The sequence below is a fragment of the Trichomycterus rosablanca genome, chromosome 22, assembly GCF_030014385.1.
Source record: "Trichomycterus rosablanca isolate fTriRos1 chromosome 22, fTriRos1.hap1, whole genome shotgun sequence".
In the NCBI taxonomy this organism is placed as follows: Eukaryota; Metazoa; Chordata; class Actinopteri; order Siluriformes; family Trichomycteridae; genus Trichomycterus; species Trichomycterus rosablanca.
In genome coordinates, this window is record NC_086009.1 from 14,724,640 (window position 1) to 14,748,553 (window position 23,914).

At 43.2% G+C, this 23,914-nt stretch overlaps 2 protein-coding genes across 2 annotated transcripts in view; both read left to right on the top strand.

Annotated features, from left to right (window-relative positions):
* The window catches only part of mosmoa (modulator of smoothened a), a 37,238-nt gene extending 14,328 nt beyond the window's left edge, over window positions 1–22,910 (top strand). The window contains exons 2-3 of the mRNA XM_063018983.1: window positions 12,862–13,074; window positions 21,620–22,910. Coding sequence (XP_062875053.1) covers window positions 12,862–13,074; window positions 21,620–21,804 — 398 coding nt within the window. The 3' untranslated portion in view covers window positions 21,805–22,910. The remainder of the gene's footprint in view (window positions 1–12,861; window positions 13,075–21,619) is intronic.
* Window positions 21,954–23,914, top strand: part of LOC134300331 (beta-1,4 N-acetylgalactosaminyltransferase 2-like) — a 76,466-nt gene continuing 74,505 nt past the window's right edge. The window contains exon 1 of the mRNA XM_062985052.1: window positions 21,954–22,123. Within this exon, the coding sequence (XP_062841122.1) occupies window positions 21,954–22,123 (170 nt within the window). The remainder of the gene's footprint in view (window positions 22,124–23,914) is intronic.

A 23,914-nucleotide genomic window follows, 5' to 3' on the forward strand; every position in this document is an offset into this window, starting at 1 on the left:
GAACTACACCATGATAGTCCCGTGGGTAGCATACACTGATCAGCCAGAACCTTAAAACCACCTCCTTGTTTCTACACTCACTGTCCATTTTATCAGCCCCATTTACCATATAGAAGCACTTTGTAGTTCTACAATTACTGACTGTAGTCCATCTGTTTCTCTGCATGCTTTGTTAGCCCCCTTTCATGCTGTTCTTCCACTACAGAGCAGGTATTATTTAGGTTGTGGATCATTCTCAGCACTGCAGTGACACTGACACTGACACAGAAATGCTGATGGAGTTTTTAAACACCTCACTGTCACTGCCTGACTGAAAATAGTCCACCAATCAAAAATATCCAGCCAACAGCACCCCGTGGGCAGCGTCCTGTGACCACTGATGAAGGTCTAGAAGATGACCAACTCGAACAGCAGCAATAGATGAGCGATCGTCTCTGACTTTACATCTACAAGGTGGACCAACTAGGTAGGAGTGTCTAATAAAGTGGACAGTGAGTGGACACGGTATTTTAAAAACTCCAGCAGCGCTGCTGTGTCTGATCCACTCATATCAGCACAACACACACTAACACACCACCACCATGTCAGTGTCACTGCAGTGCTGAGAATCATCCACCACCTAAATAATACCTGCTCTGTAGTGGTCCTGTGGGGGTCCTGACCATTGAAGAACAGCATAGAAGCAGGCTAAAAAAGTATGTAGAGAAATAGATGGACTACAGTCAGTAATTGTAGAACTACAAAGTGCTTCTATATGGTAAGTGGAGCTGATGGACAGTATGTGTAGAAACAAGGAGGTGGTTTTAATGTTATGGCTGATCAGGCGGATACTGTGGGTATTAGCTGGTGGTCATAATGATGTGACTCGACTGTGTATCTCAAATGCTGGCTGTACATTAAATGACCAAACATTATGTAGATGTTTGACCATGAGTATGTGGACATCTTATTCCACAACCATAGGCATAGGCATAATATTGCAGCACCACTCTAACAGTTGTGTCTCTAGCGGTTAAGGTACTGGACTAGTAAGCAGAACGTTGCTGGTTCAAACCTCACCACTGCCAGATTGCCACTGTTGGGCCCTTGAGCAAGGCCCTTAACCCTCAATTGCTTAGACTACATGTTGTAAACAACAGTGGGACCAGATTGCCAACATTTTTATTAATTAAGCATATTTCATTTTGCAAATTTAGCAGTAAATAAAGTACATCAAACAATTATTTTTTTTACCCACAGGAGACATATTTCATTAGTCTAACTGACCACACACACACGCAGGTTTAATGTTATCCATTTCAGTCTGAAAAAACCTTAAAAAGAGCCTTACAGTGAAGATAAACCGGAGCAGAACGCGCACGTGTGTTTGTTTGTGTGTGTGTGTGTGTTTGTGTGTGTGTTTGTGTGTGTTTGTGTGTGTGTTTGTGTGTGTGTTTGTGTGTGTGTTGGTGTGTGTGGTGTGTGTGTGTGGTGTGTGTGTTTGTGCCTTTAAGAGAAATGATCTGTTCACTGTATCGCTTAAAGTGATTAAGGAGTCGATTCATTTTTCGTGAAGCGTAAGTTTCTCTTCTCAGTTATCTCTCCGTGTTTACTGTTATTAATTAATGTCGTGGTTTTAAATAAACACCAACTAATACAGAACATTTTGTTTGACTCTCTTACATTAAAAAGCTTCATTAAACTGCTATTACCACAGATCTGTAACCGAGTCAGACTCGTTCCGTCTAAGCAGCTAAAAGTTTTCTGATCCTAAAAGTTCAGCAGATGATCCTGAACTAACGAATTTGGTAATGAATAAACTTTTGCCTCTGATTGGCTCTGTAACGTTTTCTGTTCTCATCTACATCACAAGTAAGAACCGCTCACGATTTACCAAAGTGAACCAGGAGTTTATATAACGTGCTGATAGAATCGACTCAGATGTGACCGGGTTGAATTATCTTTTTAAAGTAAATATTACAATCAGCAAAATTACATCGTATGTATGATGCACAACGTTAATCATGTTATTTTAGGTCATGAAGAGCTTTCACGATGGTTTCTGTACGATTGTTGACGAATTTTGATGCGATGGTTTGTGCTATGTAGCTCAAAGTCTGGATCAATCCACTGAGCTGTTAACTTAACGTGATCTTTTATATATCACACGATCGAATCGGCTACATTTAGGAAATATCGGCCGATCGCCGATAGCATATTTTGATAAAAAATCGGCCGATACCGATTCATAGCCGATCTATCGTTCCATCTCTAGTGTCCACATACTTTTGGCCATAGAGCGTTCCCCGGCTCTGCTTTCCCGTCACTGGAAAAATCCTCCGTCCGTCCCTCGATTATGTGTGCTTTTAACACCTAGGCTAATTCACCGTCCGATGTGTTTCTCAATTAAATAAAAATGTATTGCAGCGGCAAGCACTCAGCCTCCAATTTCCGCCCACCAGGGTGCACATAGGTTCCCTGACTCATCCCTCTGCTGCTTCCTCTCTCCGACTCTGCTCACCCAGCACTAATGAGGGAATAGCACTGCACAGGAAGTGCTTCCAGACATCTAACAGGCAGTGTGTGTGTGCACAGAGTTTTTATCTGTCATGGAGCTTATTTCGTCTCATGTCTGGGGTGCTGGCTTGCTTTTATGATGGTCGCCTACCGCACACACTTTTATGTACGTTGACGGCATTATCTAGAGCAGCGGTCCCTCTTTTTTGCACCACGGATCGGTTTCATATAAGATATAATTTCACGGACCGACGGGGCAGGAGGAATTAAATGAGAAGAATTATAGAATGGAAAAGACGTTGCTCCCACCTAGTGGTGATTGGAGGCAATAACACCTGCAGAGTATTGGGGATTGTCATAAATGACCCGCGGCCTGCTGCCAGTCTGCGGCCCGGTGGTTGGAGACCGCTGATCTAGAGTGACTTACAGTTGTACTTTATGATTTCCTCTGCAAACATTTCCTTTTTGTTTTATTTTAATTGGTGCATCTTTACTAGCTGTTCAAACAAAACTGTGGAAGTTTATTTGACCGTCTGGATGCTAGTTCAGGGAAGACCTTTGATGCTTGTCTTCCTTGAGTCCTGGACTTGTGGCTCTAGAGTTATGTTGATAAATGCTTTATGCTGGGTCTGGTTTTTGAATGTGTACAGCTACAAGAAGCCAGTGAGGAGAGCGCAGCAGACGTGTAGCTCTGTTTTAAATCATCTAGGAGGAATTTAAACTAGTCAGTGACACTGACATGGTGGTGGTGGTGGTGGTTAGTGTGTGTTGTGCTAGTATGAGTGGATAAGACAGAGTTTTTAAACACCTCACTGTCACTGCTGGACTGAGAATAGTCCACCAACCAAAAATATCCAGCCAACAGCGCCCTGTGTGCAGCGTCCTGGGACCACTGATGAAGGTCTTAAAGATGACCGACTCAAACAGCAGCAATAGATGAGCGATCGTCCCTGACATTCTGAGTTCACGATTCGATTTTCTCACGATTTTTTCTAAAGTGTAAACAGTGCAAAACAATGCACATTTTCTTGTACATTTTTAAGCAAAAAAAAAAACTTCAGTCCCCTGCAATTTAAAGGTAATTACCAAGAACAGAGTACTTTACTGCAGGGGTCTCAAACTCGCGGCCCGCGGGCCAATTGCGGCCCGCAGGCCGATATTTTGTGGCCCCCGACTTAACGTCAAAGTTCATTGTTAGTGCGGCCCGCGCGGTTTTCTCACACGCACCTATTTTGCCGAGTCGTTGCGCAACTCATTATTTTTTCACTTAGCAACGTATTAGCAACGTCACTTGGCTGAAACGTGATTCAGAGCGACACCAAGTGGAAGGAAAATATATCCTGTCAGCCAGTGCAAGAGATAGAGGACAGAAAGGTGTGATCGCAAAAGAAAACAAATTTACCAAGAACAATTTAATCAAAAAGAGCAAGAATTTAAAATGTATAAAACAGACAATGCACTTGATATTAAGAATTAAGAGAGGTGAAGTAACATGGACACCAGAGTTAGCTCAGTGGCAGAGAGATTTGGTAGAGCAGAAGGATGTGTAGGATGTAAACAAAAAGAATAAAATCTAGATCACTTTATTTATGAATGTGAAATGTATAAACACCTGAGAGATAAATTTAATAATGATAAGAAAAACGAATTGCTCAAAAAAGCTATGAACAATGATAAAATTTTCTAATTCCTCTCAGAATATATAGAAAGTTCTTTCTGAATAATATCCCAAACACTCAGGTATTGGGCAGAGGTGGAAAGAGTACTAAAATATTGTACTCAAGTAAAAGTACTACTACTTTAAATAATTTTTACTGAAATACGAGTAAAATTACTAGTCTAAAAACCTACTCAAGTAAAAAAGTAACTAATTTAAAATGTACTCAGAGTAAACGTTACTTCGTTACTTGTGTTAGTAAAAAAAAATTCTTAACAGCAAGGGGGGTCTCTCCTGTGTAATGCAAACAGGACAAGTGGATATAAATCTCACAATAGTTGTTTTTAATTGAAATATAATAGAAAAAACATGTTGATAGAACATTTAAAGCATTTAGGAATGTAATGTGTTATTTTAGTACAGACCATCCCATAAAACATTTTCAAACTGTATGACCACAGAAGTTGGCATTAATTGTGGATTCTATAGAGCAGCCTTCTTTTCATCACCAACAAATACCAAACAACATCCTACTGCAGATCTCATAACTCAAAACAAGTCACGGTTACAGGTGTTGTGACTTTCACTAAATGACCCAAAGAAAACCTTCAAGATGTAAGACAATTCTGGGAATAATGGATCTTTGAAGGTAGCTGGATCTTTAGGTTTCTGGCAGCAAAGAGTAGGTAAAAGAAGCCTATGTTCTGAAGAATTGTTCATGTTCTGAACTGTTATTAATAAAGATTGAGAAGTTTGGATCAATTGTACTTTTGTTTGGAATACCTGAAACCCTTTTTTTGTGGAATACTTGATGCGGCCCAGCCGCTCCTGGACTCTACCTCCAGCGGCCCCCAGATAAATTGAGTTTGAGACCCCTGCTTTACTGTAACCTAACAGGTTTACCAACTTTAAACTTAAATTAAAAATCAAAGTAATCAAACATGCTCATTGAGCTGAGCTGAGTCTTTAAACAGATTTTTTGTTGTTGTTTATACTAATTTATTACCAAATTACATGTATAATCATAGTACGGAAACGGCACTGACAAGGGTCATGAACGACTTACTTCTGGCAGTCGACTCTGGTCTAGTGAACATACTCATTCTCCTTGATCTTACTGCTGCTTTCGACACAGTCTGCCATGATACTCTGCTGCATAGGTTGGAGACCTGGACTGGTATAACTGATATGGCAATAGCATGGCTTCGATCCTATCTCACCTGTAGGCAACAGTTTGTCTCGATAGGCGGTTTTAGGTCTGATGTCCTCTCTCTCTCTTCTGGTGTCCCCCAGGGCTCGGTTCTTGGCCCTCTTCTTTTTATCATTTATCTACTCCCACTTGGTGACATCATTCGACAGCATGGACTACAGTTTCACTGCTATGCAGATGACACTCAGATTTACATCTGCACTAAGCCCTCTGACTCTCTGCCCCCTGACTTGTTGGTCAGTTGTCTGGCCGATATCAACAGCTGGATGACCAAAAATGTTCTTAAACTAAACAGCAGTAAATCTGAAGCCATTCTCATTGCTTCTCCTTCCATTCTGAAGAAAATTGCTCACCCCACGCTATCTATCCCAGGTTTTATCACATCCTCAGTGACTCAGGTTCGCAACCTTGGTGTGATTCTGGACTCTACACTTTCCCTGGAGGCTCACATCAATAACATCACAAAAATAGCTTTTTTTCACCTAAAGAACATTGCCAGGTTGCGTCCTTCTCTCACTGACCCTGTGGCTGAAACCCTTATTCATGCATTTATTACCTCTCGACTGGATTACTGCAACTCTGTGCTGGTTGGGCTTCCTTCCAGCAGCTTAAAAAAACTCCAGTATGTCCAGAATTCAGCAGCTAGACTTCTTACTCACACTAAACCCTGGGAACACATAACCCCTATACTGCAAAACCTTCACTGGCTCCCTGTTCATTACCGAGTACAATACAAAATTCTACTCTTGGTTTATGAATCTCTGCACGGTCTGGCCCCCAGTTATCTTTCTGCCCTGCTCACTCCATACTGTCCTGCACGTTCACTCCGGTCTGCTAATGCCCATTTACTGTCTGTTCCATCAACCAGACTTCGCTCATTTGGTGAAAGAGCGTTTAGTGCGGCAGGTCCTAAATTATGGAACTCTTTGCCACTTTCCCTCCGCACGAGCTCATCACTATCTGTTTTTAAGAAGCACTTAAAAACTCATCTTTATAGGACTGCGTTCCATAGTTTATAGTTTTTATCTTCACCTCTGTACTCTTTTTATTCCTGGTCTCTTAATCTTTTTATTTTCTTATCTTTAAAGTTATTATTTTATTTTTTTCCTTTTATACTTGATTCTCTGGCTTGTTGTGCTGTTCTGTGTTCCCTGTATTAATCTGTTATAATGTACCTTATTGGTTGTCATTTGTTTTGTTTTTGCTCATATTTGAATTGTGTCCTTGGGTGACCTGAAAGGCGCTTATAAATAAAATTCTATTATTATTATAATTATTATTATAATGAAATACTAATGTAAAAAACATTTTATTAAATGTTTATTATTTAAATGGCTTTATTTATATACTTAACGTGGAACAGAGTGCCACAACAATAAATTATAAAATACAAAAAAAGACCCATCTCAATTAGACAAAAAGGTCTGATTGTGTAATTTATTTGTAAATTTGCATCTACAGTGGAACAACACATCAACAAAGCATCACTCAACAAAATATAAATGAAAATGTGCAAAACAAAAAGCAGCATCCAGGTGACAGTATTTGTAAGTATTTAGTGAAGATTGGCATTCAGAAAAACCAAGGAGCTCATCTTTAAGGGCTTGATCTTGTTTCTCCTTTCTGTTATGATCTGCCCTGTTTTAGAAAAGATTCTCTCTGAGGGGACAGATGTTGCTACAGTACACAGTGACATGTATAAGATGTGGGTAGACTGAACACTTGGTCTCCCACCAGCTCAGTGGGTCTGAACTGTTTCCTGTCACTCATTTTCCTCACCTTTCCAGCGTGTAATGTCTGGCTATGTAAAGCGCTCTGTAAAACTTTTTTCTGTAAAACTACGCTCTGTAAATCCTGCTCAAAAACCCGGAAAAAACACGAATCGGCTCCCAATGAGGAGCCGGATCCCGTCGTTTACTCTAAGAGCCAGATTGTTCGCGACTGACCCATCACTAATAAATTACAGAACGCACATGCAATCGCGAAGATGTCCACGATGCACATCGCTACATTTTTGCGAATGCATCGTTACACCCCTATCTATTAGACATCCACTCATACCAGCACAACACACACGAACACACCACCACCATGTCAGTGTCACTGCAGTGCTACGAATGATCCACCACAGGGTGAAAGCAGGCTAAAAAAGCATGTAGAGAAACAGATGGACTACAGTCAGCAATTGTAGAACTACAAAGTGCTTCTATATGGTAAGTGGAGCTGATAAAATGGACAGTGTGTGTAGAAACAAGGAGGTGGTTTTAATATTATGGCTGATCGGTGTATGTTTTGTGTAGATTATATTGACTCGTGACTTTAAAGGGTAAATAAAAAGTACAGTAATGTTAACAGTTGTAGTTTAAATGTAATATTATTATTATTAAACCCCCAGCCTCAGTACTTGGCGGACCATTCTTTAGCTTTGATAAACGCTAATAAGCAATTTTGCTCAGTGCTAACAAGCTTCTGACACCTCTTTGGTGGAATCGTCACCCATTCAAGTTCAATGAGGTTTGCTCGTTGAGGCTTTCATGCTGCTAACGACCCTTAATTTGCCTCAGCTGTGATGTCTTATATAAACACACACATGCAGACACACACACAATATTGTGTTGGTCCCTCTTTTGCTGCCAAAACAACCCTGACCCGTCGCGGCATGGACTCCACTCGACCCCTGAAGGTGTGCTGTGGTATCTGGTACCAAGATGTCAGCAGCAGATCCTTTAACTCCTGTAAGTTGTGACGTGGGGCCTCCATGAATCAGACTTGTTTGTCCGGCACATCCCAGGCCACCTTCTTCCATTGCTCCGTGCTCCTGTGCCCATTGTTGGTTCTTTCGGCAGTGGACAGGGGTCAGCACGGGCACCCTGACTGGTCTGCGGCAATGCAGCACCATACGCAACAAACTGTGATGCACTGTGTATTCTGACACCTTTCTATCAGAACCAGCATTAACTTCTTCAGCAATCTGAGCTACAGTAGCTCGTCTGTTGGATCATGCGTGGGCGCCCATGACCCTGTCGCCGGTTTATCACTGTTCCTTCCTTGGACCACTTTCGATAGATACTGACCACTGCAGACTGGGAACACCCCACAAGAGCTGCAGTTATGGAGATGCTCTGACCCAGTCGTCTAGCCATCACAATTTCAAACACATCAATTTTGAGGATAAAATGTTCACTTGCTGCCTAATATATGCCACCCACTAACGGGTGCCGTGATGAGGAGATAATCAGTGTTTTTCTATTCACCTGTCAGTGGCCAGAATGCTGACTTTGCCTGGTAGGGGGTGCCAACCGGTAGCAGAGCTGTGATTCGAACTTAAACAGTTCAGAATCCCAGGCCTGGTGTGCTAGTGAAATTGACCGCTGTGCCACAGGGGCACCGATTTTTATGTTATTATTAGGGCTGTCGAAGTTAACGCGATAATAACGCATTAACGCGATTTCAATTTAACGCGATTAAAAAAAATAGTGCCGTTAACGCAAATTCTAGTTCATGTTGAGACTTGACTGGTAGAACAAACGTTTTAATGTCGGACTTGCCACCGTTTTTCATTTGCGGTTTGTTATCATAATGTAACCGAGCGTTGTAGGGATGCACTTTCTTAATAAAGAAATAAATACATAATAAATAAATATATATATTCACAAGTTGTCGGGAGCAGAACACTTTTTTTTTACTTATTCTGTTAAGGTACCAAATACCGGAAAGCTGAGTCAAGCACGTTAGTCCATGAACTATGGAAGCCCAAAAGGGTCAAAACACACTCACTTCGTGTAGAAACGTCCATCAAACCATTGTTACAATACAACCACAGAAAAGTCTGTTACAATAACTACGCCTTATCCCACCTAAAGCAACGCTGATCTACAATGTTTGCTGATGGAGAAATTTTAACCTACAATCTGACATTTACTGCCTAGTATGTGAGTAAATAAATCTCCCTTACAGTTTTCTCTTGTCCCAGCAGTTTTTAACATAAGTACATATAGCATAAAATGTGTTCACCATTTTAATTGTAACATTTCACTTAAAAATCCTTGTTTTCTATAACATTTACACAGATTTTTTTTTTATGCGATTAATCGCGATTAACTATATGAAATTCTGAGATTAATCGCGATTAAAATTTTTAATCGTTTGACAGCCCTAGTTATTATTTATGTTTTAACGTATTTATGTTCAAACTGCAAACTCTCAGTTTAAAAACCAAACCATATTCATAGCCAGTGCTTGTAGTGTTCCATCCAAATCAAACACTTCTCTGTGTACATTTTATCTAAACGAATACTTGAATAAGAACTAATAGCCTGTTTGTAAACATAGCCAACGTGTGGGAAGCTCTGACCGGTGCAGATAACCCTACGACCTCTCTCTCATCTCTTAATGTGTCTCACAGCACATTTCTACCCTCTCTGTTGTCGAGCACTGCTGGGAAATAAGATGCAACGTTCCGGCTTTATTTATCCAGATGTGAAGCCGCAACAGACCGAACTGAGTTTCGTGTGCGTGTTGGCGGTTAGAGCTTGCTCGTCTGGAAGTGCACCGTGGCATGCCAGCTGTGTGGAAGGCAGGAATTCGAGTGTAGTTGTGAAGCAGCGGGGGCAGGAACGGAGGGAGCCGAGGGGCAGTGTTTACAGGATGCAGACGCATGTCTTTATCGAGCTCGTTAAATCCATTCCTCTCGGTGAAACGAGGCACCGTTTGCCGTCATCAAACTCATGAACCTACAGGAACCTCTGTAGGGCTGGCATGGGAACCGCCATGTCGAAACTGTAGGTGCCCGCCCTATCGTCCTGAGATAATGAGGCAAGCTGTCATTTGCAGGGATCTGATCTTTTGTTGGGAAGGATGGCATCCATCTATTGAACACCAGACGCCAACCCATTAAGGGTGTCTGCATGTCCTAGGCATTGTTTTGCCCACTTACATTGCACAAGCCGAGTAGGTACACATAGCTGGTTTTATCTCTCTGAAGCTGAGGAAGCACATGCTAGCCTCGCCTCCTGGAATGGCAACTTCGACAGACACTTTTGTTATATCCTTAGTCGTATCCAATTACCTAGTTGCATCTCCTCTACTATTGCAGACCTCTGCCCTGACCGTACCCAAAACGCCCCCTCCGACACGTGTGCAGTAGCCTACCGCTCCTTTCCTACCTGCACAAGGCAGGTTCACACAGGAATCGGTATCGCGGCCGGAGTCACGCACTGCTCTTTGTTATTCCCCATCTCTGTGCAGGTGCCGCTGACCTACACCTGCCCACCATCAGACATAGCGAATAATGTCTGCATAGGCGTCCACTCGGTTGATAGTACCATACTTCGCTCGATTCACACATGAGGCCAGTCTCGCTCATGGAGAGTCACGCACTGATCACGGTGTTCCTCCACTAACTACTAACCAGGGTCCTTATACAGTCATAGACCCCACCCCCCTTTTTTTTTTTTTGTCTGGTCTTTTACCCCACCCTGCAGACTAGCATCAAGTAATCACTCTACTAGGGCTGCAACTAACGATTATTTTAGTAGTCGACTAATCTGACGATTATTTTTTTCGACTAGTCGGCGATTATTTATGTCATACCCTCCATCTCTGCCTTAACGTAACAAAACTCTTGTTATTTTATTTAAGTTCCAATATCAAATTAAAATAATGACCCATGAAACATGAATATGAAACTTAAGCTTGATAGTTTAATTAAATATATTTGAAACATTAATACACAATTCAATGAAATAAGAAAGCTTTGGACAGCATTAGAAACTGTTATGTTTCAGAAGTTATCACTCTGGAAGTCAAAAACATTTATAACGTGAATGCTTTCTGTGAGGACCTCAGCCATCTGAGGGGTGCATGAATCTCTTCTCATCCACACTCCATTGCTTAGTGCTATTAATAGAAAGAGCAAAAGAGAAAGCTGTATTCATTATCACAAACTGAAGGCTATGTATCATAGTTTATTACAAATAGTGTACTGGCTATGCCAACTAAACCATAACAGGTTAAATATCTTAACTGAATTATCTGCTGAGCTAACTAGCTATCATTAAGTGAAGGAGGCTTATTATTTAGAATGAATGCTCTCATTAACGAGAGCAAAAAATATGGAAGACGAGATAGGGTAACGTTAGGCTATAATGTTAAGTTATATAACGTTACTTATATAAATTACTGATTAACTATTGCACTTAATGCGTTAGCTAGCTGACAAAACTGAAAAATAGCGATCTCTTAGGAAGATTGAGGGCAGTGATAGCTCAGTGGTTAAGGTACTGGACTAGTAAACAGAAGGTTGCCGGTTCAAGCCCCGCCACCACCAAGTTGCCACTGTTGGGTCCCTGAGCAAGGCCCTTAACCCTCAATTGCTCATTGTGTAAGTCGCTTTGGATAAAAGCGTCTGCTAAATGCTGAAAATGTAAAAATTTCCGACAAGTACTCTAGCAAACATTTAACAAACATTAACTACGTTGGTTAAAGCACAAAGCGGTGTAAAAACTTACCGGAATAACGCTGGTCGTCACGGCTGCAGGGTGCTCGCGTTTCACCGTAGTGCTGGCGTGAAACCATAACTCTGCTCTGCAGTGTCTGCGTTCAGCTCGTTTCTTTGAGTTATTTTGGCTGAAATGCTCCTGAAATACTTCAGAAAGTTTCGGTCTCTCTATCTTTGCCTCTCTGTCTTCATAAACTCCCCGCCGCGCCACGGAAGCGATGCTGCGCCCCCTGCAGTCCCTTTAGTGCGTTGCAATACTAACGACGCGCCGACAATGAAATTCCACGTCGACAAATTTTTATAGTCGACGTTATCGAATATGTCGACTGATCGTTGCAGCCCTACACTCTACTCGGCTTTGATTTTGTCCTCTTGTGACTGGGGGGGGGTGGATGGAGGTCTTAAGATCTGCTTCTAACAATATAGACTACAATTCCCATGCTCCCACGGACTGTCACGTGACTAGCACATGTCCCCGGTCGGCCAATCCTGATCGCGCTCATCGGCTCCGGAGTTTTGATTCAGCTCGGCTGTGTTTGATTCAGTGACTCTTATTTGAACTCTGTTCGTGTGTCTCATTTTGTCGATCGTGTTTGCGCTCCTTATTTACCGTGTATAATCCTTGTTGTCTTCCGTTTACTGTTTTAGTTTTCGCTGGTTTTGTACACTGTTTTTGCCCTTTTGATATTAAACTTTCCTTGATATATATTCCGCGAGCGTCTGGTCAGTTTCTGCCTCGTGATATGTTGGTATTTTAATTAAAATATAAAGTATGTAAACAATCACGGTTGTCACATTTCTAACCGGGCGAAAACGTTCATGCGAATGGAAAATCTGTCAGACTGTTTTGTCTCGAAGGTGTCTTTTCTGAGGCTGTGTTTCAAATCACATAATCAGTGCCTAAGTGCCCTATACAAACATAGTTTGTTTGTATTTAAAAACACAGATGACTCTGTAAATTGGCAGTGCTTGATGGTCCTTGTGCTGTGTTCCTTGCAGGTGCGCTGACTGTGGGTTTGGTAAGGCAGTGTCAGACCATTCACGGAAGAGACAGGACCTGCATCCCGCCTCGGTTGCCGCCCGAGTGGGTCACTACGCTCTTCTTCATCATCATGGGCATCATCTCCCTCACGGTCACCTGCGGCCTGCTGGTGGCGTCGCACTGGCGCAGGGAAGCCACGAAGTACGCGCGGTGGATCGCCTTTACGGGAAGTAAGTGTGTCGGCTGAGATTGTGTGTTTTTATTCGTGTACAATTGTGTTAGCTATAATTGAGGACTAAATTACAAACTACAGACATTTGGGCTCTGTTGTGTAGCGGCAGCATGCAAATGTCATGTCGGACAGGCGTCTCTTCCACCAGTCAGATGGGTTACAAGGCGTATGAAGATACCCCCCACACATAGTCCGGTCGACCCCCGTGCAGATACGGTGGCCAATTAGTATCTGCTGCATGCACTGGCAATTATGCCCGCCAGATGGCGCCCAGCCGACCGGTGTCAGCGGCGAGTTTCGGAATCTCGGCCCTGGTGTGCTAGCGGAATATCCCGCTGCACCACCTGGGTGACTGTCATGTGCTTTCCTAACCTACATACCTTTTGACAGTGGGCAGAAGTTACCGTGGGCACTTTGACTGGCCTGGGCGAGCCAAAAAAATGGGTCGCGGAGAAAAATTATAGTAAATAAATACACTTGTACAGGAACAGCTGTGCTATCGCTTGTGGAGGCTTTATGTTACATTTTGTAAACCACAGTGGGACCAGATTGTACAGAGCATAATGAGTAAGAGGCATTGTTTGTGTTGCCTGGGTCACATAAATCATGGACTGGCAGCTCCATAAACAAGGGTTCGATGCAGTGTGTTGTGACACATTCACCTCATTACTCGTATTAAAATGATCCGCAGTTTAGGCCCTTCTGTTGGTCCCTACTAGACGCCTTCATGTCCCTTGCATCGATGAGTCTTGGCTGCCCAGTAGCCTGTCGGCGGTTCTTGGTTAGTCCCTCACCATGGCTGACTGAACATGTTTAAGCCCTTCTGTTGGTCCCTACTAGACGCCTTCATGTCCCTGGCATCGATGAGTCTTGGCTGCCCAGTAGCCTGTCGGCGGTTCTTGGTTAGTCCCTCACCATGGCTGACTGAACATGTTTCAGAGATACTTTAACCCAGTCATTTAGCCCAGCGGTTCTCAACCCTTATTTCTCTTAGACCCCCCCCTGCTTCCTCACCTGGGTTTGCTTCATTGGGATCTACTTCTTCAACTGAATCAGAAACATTTGTAGTCACCAATCGTTGACCGTTGCACTTTTAAGGTGGACGTATCACCTCACAGACCCAAACTAGAGCTGCGCCTGGAATCGCATACTTACAGAGTATGTACTCGATTGGCAATAGTATGCACTACTCGGCCGGTAAAAAAGTACATACTTCCAGTACAGAAGTGTGCAGTATGCACACAACACCGCTACGTACTACATCCGCCATCTTACCAACGTCAAGTGATGACGTGGGACGTGATGACGTAATATCACCACAGTTACAGACTCATTACAAACTCCACTCGCCAAAATTTTGGACATTTATCGTTTTTTTGTTATTTATTCGTCTTTAAACATTTTTATTTTATTTATCTTACTTACACTTGTAAACAGAGGACTCCGTTTCCCGCTATCTTTCTTGTTTTTTATTCCTCTTCGAACGCCTACGCAGCTCCAGTTGCATTATGGGATACATTAGCGGACCGCTTGCATACTCAAACTTGGCTTAACAAGAAGTAGGTCATCCGGGTATTTCTCACGTACCTCTTTGTGTATATTATGTATTCGGACATACTAACCGCTCTCGCGTACTCATTTCGCGTACTATTGTGTATGGAAGTATGCGATTCCGGACGCAGCTTAGGCTTTAGGTAGTTTACTCTAATCCTGCCAATTACACATCACAATTACTAAATGAGTGTTCTAAATACCAAAGGGAAAGACAAATATTCTCCATAACCGGAACAATGAAGGACATTTTTAACCTTGGAAAAACAGAAAAACTTTTAAACTTCATTACAAACACTAAATTAGGAATACACATATAATATCAGAGATTATACAACAGTTAGTTCCGACCTTACAATCTGATTGGTTGAGAAGCGTTCTTACCGTGCTGATATTGGTGATAACAGCACGGCCTTTTCACACCACAACTGTATTACTCCGCTGACGCGTTGCCATTAACGACAAGCTTCATGCACACAAACGCGCACGCAGGCGACAGACTTTTTTCCCGATCACGTTTTAAATCCGTTATCCGATATACAATCTGGCGCACCGTGTAGGGAACATAACCAATTGTCTAATTCACTATCTAGTGCACTATGTAGGGAACATAGTGAGCTGATACACAATCTAGTGCACTATGTAGGGAACATTAATGTGTTTGTAATGCGAACAGTTAGCTTAATAGCCCAGTTAGCAGCTCCTAAAAGTTCTGTTATCACCCGTATCCTTTGGTGTGTGCGAGAGGTTTTTTATTTCTTTTTTTTCCCTTCGGAGGTTCTTGCCTTTTTCTTCTTCTTCTTGTTGTTCTTACCTCCCTGAAATGAGTTTTTGCAACTTGGGATGTCTGCTTTGTAGTGTTAAACTTTATATTCGTTGTGGAACTACTTTTTGGCAGAAGGTATTGTCAATATTAAAGCATATTTATAATGAAATTCAGGGCTTCTTTTATTTATTTTCTTTCTTTATTTTGTAAAAACTGTTAAATAAAAGCAATAGAACATTTGAGGTCGTGTGTTATCGCGAATAACATCATGTTATGGCGATAACACACGACCTCTCGTGTTCTATTGCTTAATTACGTAACATACAAAGCACCCACATACAGTGTATCACAAAAGTGAGTACACCCCTCACATTTCTGCAAATATTTCATTATATCTTTTCATGGGACAACACTATAGACATGAAACTTGGATATAACTTAGAGTAGTCAGTGTACAGCTTGTATAGCAGTGTAGATTTACTGTCTTCTGAAAATAACTCAACACACAGCCATTAATGTCTAAATAGCTGGCAACATAAGTGAGTACACCCCACAGTGAACATGTCCAAATTGTGCCCAAATGTGTCGTTGTCCCTCCCTGGTGTCATGTGTCAAGGTCCCAGGTGTAAATGGGGAGCAGGGCTGTTAAATTTGGTGTTTTGGGTACAATTCTCTCATACTGGCCACTGGATATTCAACATGGCACCTCATGGCAAAGAACTCTTTGAGGATGTGAGAAATAGAATTGTTGCTCTCCACAAAGATGGCCTGGGCTATAAGAAGATTGCTAACACCCTGAAACTGAGCTACAGCATGGTGGCCAAGGTCATACAGCGGTTTTCCAGGACAGGTTCCACTCGGAACAGGCTTCGCCAGGGTCGACCAAAGAAGTTGAGTCCACGTGTTCAGCGTCATATCCAGAGGTTGGCTTTAAAAAATAGACACATGAGTGCTGCCAGCATTGCTGCAGAGGTTGAAGACGTGGGAGGTCAGCCTGTCAGTGCTCAGACCATACGCCGCACACTGCATCAACTCGGTCTGCATGGTCGTCATCCCAGAAGGAAGCTGACGCACAAGAAAGCCCGCAAACAGTTTGCTGAAGACAAGCAGTCCAAGAACATGGATTACTGGAATGCCCTGTGCTCTGACGAGACCAAGATAAACTTGTTTGGCTCAGATGGTGTCCAGCATGTGTGGCGGCGCCCTGGTGAGAAGTACCAAGACAACTGTATCTTGCCTACAGTCAAGCATGGTGGTGGTAGCATCATGGTCTTGGGCTGCATGAGTGTTGCTGGCACTGGGGAGCTGCAGTTCATTGAGGGAAACATGAATTCCAACATGTACTGTGACATTCTGAAACAGAGCATGATCCCCTCCCTTCGAAAACTGGGCCTCATGGCAGTTTTCCAACAGGATAACGACCCCAAACACAACCTCCAAGATGACAACTGCCTTGCTGAGGAAGCTGAAGGTAAAGGTGATGGACTAAACCCAATTGAGCACCTGTGGCGCATCCTCAAGTGGAAGGTGGAGGAGTTCAAGGTGTCTAACATCCACCAGCTCCGTGATGTCATCATGGAGGAGTGGAAGAGGATTCCAGTAGCAACCTGTGCAGCTCTGGTGAATTCCATGCCCAGGAGGGTTAAGGCAGTGCTGGATAATAATGGTGGTCACACAAAATATTGACACTTTGGGCACAATTTGGACATGTTCACTGTGGGGTGTACTCACTTATGTTGCCAGCCATTTAGACATTAATGGCTGTGTGTTGAGTTATTTTCAGAAGACAGTAAATCTACACTGCTATACAAGCTGTACACTGACTACTCTAAGTTATATCCAAGTTTCATGTCTATAGTGTTGTCCCATGAAAAGATATAATGAAATATTTGCAGAAATGTGAGGGGTGTACTCACTTTTGTGTTACACTGTAAACCTTTCCTGCCGTGAATATAACTCACAAGAGTAAACACGGTGTTAAAAGATAGATAGATAGATAGATAGATAGATAGATAGATAGATAGATAGATAGATAGATAGATAGATAGATAGATAGATAGATAGATAGTTTACTCTTCTTAATCAAGAGGAGCAACAGGATCTCCCCTCTAGGCTCACTGAGGCCCCCTAGTGGGCCCCGACCCCTGGTTAAAAACCACTGATTTAGCCCTTTTGGGCAAGGCAGGAAACACCCTGGACAGGTCGCCAGTCCATCACAGGGCAAACACCCACACCTAGGGCAATGTATTATCTCCAATAACCTGACTGCATGTCTTTGGACTGTTGGAGGAAACCGGAGCACCCGGAGGAAACCCATGTGGACACGAGGAGAACACAGAAAGGAATCAACCCAGGACCTTTCTTGCTGTGAGGCGACAGTGCTACGCACTGCCCACGTTCACAACACAGCCACAGAAACGGATCTGCTTTTCACCAGGCCACCGTGCCACTTGGCAATCATTCCATGCTGCTGAGCTACGGTCTGCTCTCTGCAGGAGGAAAATCTGCTTAGTAAAAACACGTTTACCTGCTCTAGTTATATAACCACAAATAACACTATGTGTAAACTAATCAGGACAGGGTGCTTTTTCAATGCATTACGCACTGATCAGCCATAACATTAAAACCATCTCCCAGCTCCACTTACCATACAGGAGCACTTTGTAGTTCTACAATTACTTACTGTAGTCCATCTGTTTCTCTACATACCTTTTTAACCTGCTTTCACCCTGTTCTTCAATGGTCAGGACCCCCACAGGACCAGCACAGAGTAGGTATTATTTAGGTGTTGGATCATTCTCAGCACTGCAGTGACACTGACATGGTGGTGGTGTGTTAGTTTGTGTTGTGCTGATATGAGTGAATAAGACAGCAATGCTGCTGGAGTTTTTAAATACCATGTCCACTCACTGTCCACTCTATTAGACACTCCTACCTAGTTGGTCCACCTTGTAGATGTAAAGTCGGAGACGATCGCTCATCTATTGCCGCTGTTTGAGTCGGTCATCTTCTAGACCTTCATCAGTGGGCACAGGACGCTGCCCACGGGGTGCTGTTGGCTGGATATTTTTGGTTGGTGGACTATTCTCAGTCCAGCAGTGACAGTGTGGTGTTTAAAAAGAATGCTGAGAATGATCCACCACCCAAATACTACCTGCTCTGTAGTGGTCCTTCGGGGGTCCTGACCATTGAAGAACAGCATGCAACGGGGCTAACAAAGCATGCAGAGAAACAGATGGACAACAGTCAGTAATTGTAGAACCACAAAGTGCTTCTATATGATAAGTGGAGCTGATAAAATGGACAGTGCGTGCAAAAACAAGGAGGTGGTTTTAATGTTATGGCTGATCGGTGTATGTTAGCCCACCGGGCTCATCTAATCTAAAATCATCTCATCTAAAATCAGAACAGCAGCACGACCTTCTCTGCTACAGGAAACTGCTTGTATGCTTTCTGGTAAAAGTGTGACCTCCCTACTTCTCCTCCTCCTCCTCTTTGTTATCCTGTGTCTGAATCGAGCGGATAGGCTGGAATGCGTGATTCAACACTCCTTTGACAGGATGCTGTTCTGATTGCCTTTGAGTTATTTTAAGCAAATCTGTTACTGCTTCTGTGTGTGTGTGTGTGTGTGTGTGTGTGTGTGTGTGTGTGTGTGTGTGTGTGTGTGTGTGTGTGTGTGTGTGTGTGTGTGTGTGTTGTACCTTCGCCAAGGCTGACATGCTTAATTGTGGCTTAACGGTATTTTAAAAAGAAATAATTATACTAGAGATGGGGCGATCGATCGACTTTAAATCGATATCGGCCGATTTTCAATCAAAATATGCTATCGACGATCGGACGATATTTCCCAAATGTAGCCGATCCGATCACTTGATATATAAAGATCATGTTAAGCTTAACAGCTCAGTGAATTGATCCAGACTTTGCGCTACAAAACACCAACCATCACATCACCATTCATCAACCATCATACAGAAACCATCATGAAAGCTCTTCACGACCTAAAATAACAGAATTAACGTTGTGCATCATACATACGATGCAATTTTGCTGACTGAAATATTTACTTTAAAAAGATAATACAACCCGGTCACATCTGAGCCGATTCTATCAGCACATTATTCAAACTCGTGTTCAGTTTGGTAACTCGTAAGTGGTTCTTGCTTTTGATGTAAATGAGAACAGAAACGTTACAGAGCCAATCAGAGGCAAAAGTTTATTCATTACCAAATTCGTTAGTTCAGGATCATCTGCTAAACTTTTAGGGTAATCAGAACTTTTAGCTCCACAGACGGAACGAGTCTGACTCGGTGACCGCTCTGTGGTAATAGCGGTTTAATGAAGCTTTTTAATGTAAGAAAGTCACACACAATGTTCTGTAGTAGCTGGTGTTTATTTAAAACCACAGCATTTATTAATAACAGTAAAAACGGAGAGAGAAACTAACGCGTCACATTCGACTCCTGAATCAGAATCATTTAAAGCGACACTGAACAAAGCGTTTTTTTAAAGAAACACACACACGCTGTTGCTTTCGGTTTATCTTCACTGTGAGGCCCCCCCCCCCCCCCCCATCGAAATCGACTATCGGCCGATTGCCCTGAAAGGAGATCGGAGATCGCAATCGATGCCAAAAAACCCGATCGGTCCATCTCTAAATTATACCCTTAATGAGGATTAGGATTATACACTACAAGCTCCAGTCTCAAAACACAGCCCTAATTCTTAATCCGCACTAAAAGCTTTTAGTCCTGCCTGAGATTAGCTGTCATGTTTATTCACTGCAGTGAGATGGTCAGGTCAGCAACATGCCTACAAAAATCCTAATAATTTACTGATATACAACCCCATATCAGAAAAAGTTGGGACAGCATGGAAAATGCACATAATAAAAAAAAACACAGTTTCTTACATTTACTTTGACTTTCATTTCATTGCAGACAGTCTGAACCTGAGATATTTCATGTTTTATCTGCTCAACTTCATTTCATTTATTAATAAACATCCATTCCTGCATTTCAGTTGGGACAGTAAAGCATTTACCACTTTGTTACCGAGGAGACCAAGTGATTTCGTGTTTCAGGTTTTATTTTGTCTCATTCTTCTTGCGAACACGTCTTAAGATGTGCAACAGTACGGGGTCGTCGTTGTAGCATTTTTCGTTTCGGAATTCTCCACACATTATCTATTGTGCACAGGTCAGGACTGCGGGCAGGCCGGTCCAGTACATGTACCCTCTTCTTCCGCAGCCATGGCTTTGTAATGTGTGCAGCATGTTGAAAAATGCATGGACGTCCCCGGAAAAGATGACGTCTTGAAGGCAGCATGTTGCTCTAAGATCTCAGTGTACTTTTCTGCATTAATGCTGCCATCACAGACGTGTAAATGACCTTTGCCAAGGGCACTGACACGACCTCATATCATGACAGATCCTGGCTTTTGGACTTGTTGCTGATAACAGTCTGGATGGTCCAGAGCACACGATGTCCATTTTTTCCAAAAAGACCAGGAATGCTGATTCATATGACCACAATACACGTTTCCACTGTGTGATGGTCCATCCTAGATGCTTCCGAGCCCAGAGAAGTCGACGCCACTTCTGGACATGGTTAACGTAAGGCTTCTTTTTGCACAGTAAAGTTTGAAGTGGCGTTTGTGCATGTAACTCCGTATTGTAGTGCTTGATAAAGGTTTGCCAAAGTAATTTTTGGTCCATGTGGTTATATCAGCTATTGTTGAGTGGTGGTTCTTGATGCGGTGCTGTCTAAGGGATGGAAGATCACGGGCGTTCAGCTTAAGCTTGCGCCCTTGGCCTTTACGCACTGAAATTCCTCCTGATTTCTTGAATCGTTTAATGATATTATGCACTGTAGAGGGAGAAATATGCAAATCCATTTCAATAATTTTCTCACACATTTGTTGACAAACTGGAGATCCTCTGACCATCTTTGCTCATCAAAGACTCAGCCTTTCCTGGATGCTGCTTTTGTCCCAAACCATGATTACAATCACCTGTTTAGAATCACATCATTATTTAGTCTTTTCACCTCATTACTAGCCCTAAATTGCCCCCGTCCCAACTTTTTTTGGAATGTGTTGCAGGCCTGAAATGCAGGAATGGATGTTTATTAACAAATGAAATGAAGCTGAGCAGACAAAACATGAAATATCATTATTGCATTTTCAATTCTAGCATTCTAACCTATTTTTCCACCTCTTTCTGCAGTGATCCTGTTCTGCATGGCGGCGCTCATCTTCCCAATCGGATTCTACATCAACGAAGTGGGCGGCCAACCCTACAAGCTGCCCAACAACACCGTGGTGGGCTCGTCCTACGTGCTCTTCGTCCTCTCCATCTTCTTCACAATAGTGGGGCTGCTGTTCGCGGGGAAGGTCTGCCTGCCCGGCTGAGGCGCTGCCTCCGAGGTCAGCCGGGGGACTCCGTGACCTCGTGTTATTTTTGTTTTGTTTGTTTGTTTTGATTTCAAAGAGGAACAGGAACGCAGGCGGACCATCGGAATCGGGGTGGAGAGACGCCAGATAACCAAGGGACTCGCGAAATGACGGGTCGGAATCGGCCCGAGCTTATCGTCTTTACGTTGCACTTCGGAAAGTCCGTCCGGATACGAGCTGGAAATGCTCTTCGCTCCTCGAGAACTGCTGGGATGTTTATGGAATCCATGCTTTGTTTCGTCCTGTACGGATTCTTCCGCTCCTTCACTCCAGCCTTGTAAAGCTACGTCGGGAATCTGCACGAGGCGATCGGCGGCACCCAAGTGCCACTTCGAGTCCCCGTTGAACCAATGAGACTGCATACTGCATACTGCATACAAACACACATTTTGATAGAAACACTACAGAAGCACTAGGACTGCCGGTCAGGACCCTGTGAGGCCGTGCCTCACTCGTGCTTACTCGTCGTCCAGGAAACCTGTCGCGCGCGCATCTATGGATCTCGTGATCATTAAGGTGGACTGTCAACCTGCCCTGATGAGCCAATCAGGCTTCATCGGGTCAGTCTCGAAGCCGGAAAGAAAGTGAATGCATCTTTGCGATCTTTACCTTTGTTCTGATTCGTTTGGTGACTTTTCGTTAACGTGCCATGATTCTTTTCGTTGTCTCAGACTCTGTTCCAGGGAGCACTTGCAGTATAGCCACCGCTGATGTACAAAAAAAGAGACCTCCTTACCTCACTGTTTTTGTACTTCGAGTTTCGAGTTTCTTTGCTAACCATGACCTTTTCGTTCCCTGTAAGTTATATCTCGCCCCGGTCAGAGACATTCCCTAAAAAAAATGCTGTGATCGTTCGTGGAGAATTATTTATCTGACACTGAATAACAAGCGAGCGGACGAGCCGGACGACGTGTTCGGTTCTCGTTTCGTCCGAATCCGTTCGGAATTTAAACCGTTGTTTTCGATTTTCATGCCATGTATATTTCCAAACCAAATCTGTATTGTTTGAATTGTTTGATGGTGGATGTCTGAAATGAAGGGTAAAGTTCTTTCCAGAAAACGTTGCTCTTTATTGGTCTTGACGCCTCTGTTTGAAACCACTCGCTCGTTGCTAAGCCTCGATTCCATTCAAATCACTTTAAAGTACCCCTGAACTTAATAGTGCATTCAAAAATGTAGATTTTCCCAATATTTTCTCAATAGTTTGATTAGCTTGGCATTTTTTTTATTATTATTTCTTTTCTTTATGCATTTTCTCCCCCTTTTTTGCGTCACGCTTCCTCTCCACCAATGCCGATCCCTGCTCTGATTGAGGAGGACGAAGCTAACCCACGCCCCCTTTGACACGTGGGCAGCGTGCCGTATGCATCTCATCACCTACACTTTGACGTGTGCGGTGCAGTGCAGCTCAGCGTTGTGTACGGAGAGACGCACCCTGAGAGCACTCTTTTCTCATCTGTGCAGGCGCCATCGATCAGCCAGCAGAGGTCGTAAATGCACCAGTCATGAGAGAGAGACCCGCCCATATCTGAACAAGAGGCCGATCGTTGTTCATGTGGCCGCTTAGCCTTAGGCGGCAGGCAGAGCTGAGATTCGATACATTTACATTTACATTTTCGGCATTTAACAGACGCCTTTATCTAAAGCGACTTACATTACAGTTACATTATACAGTCTGAGCAACTGAGGGTTAAGGGCCTTGCTCAAGGGCCCAACAGCAGCAACCTGGCACTGGTGGGGCTTGAACCAGCAACCTTTGGATTACTAGTCCTGTGCCTTAACCACTAGGCTACGGCTTGCCCTCAGGGTGTATTCGAGATCCCAGCTCTGGTTCCAGCGTGTGTTTTTACCGCTGCGCCACCTGAGCGGCCCTAGCCTGGCATTTTTAATCCCCCTTCACACAGCAGACAGATCCTAGACACGGTGCTCTTGCAAGAGCCTCCCTAGAGGACGCTGCTTACCATACACCTCCTTTTGCACATGCTACAGGTGACTGGAATTGACTGATTAACCCCTAAATAAGTGGGTAGCACTGTCGCCTCACAGCAAGAAGGTCCTGGGTTCGATC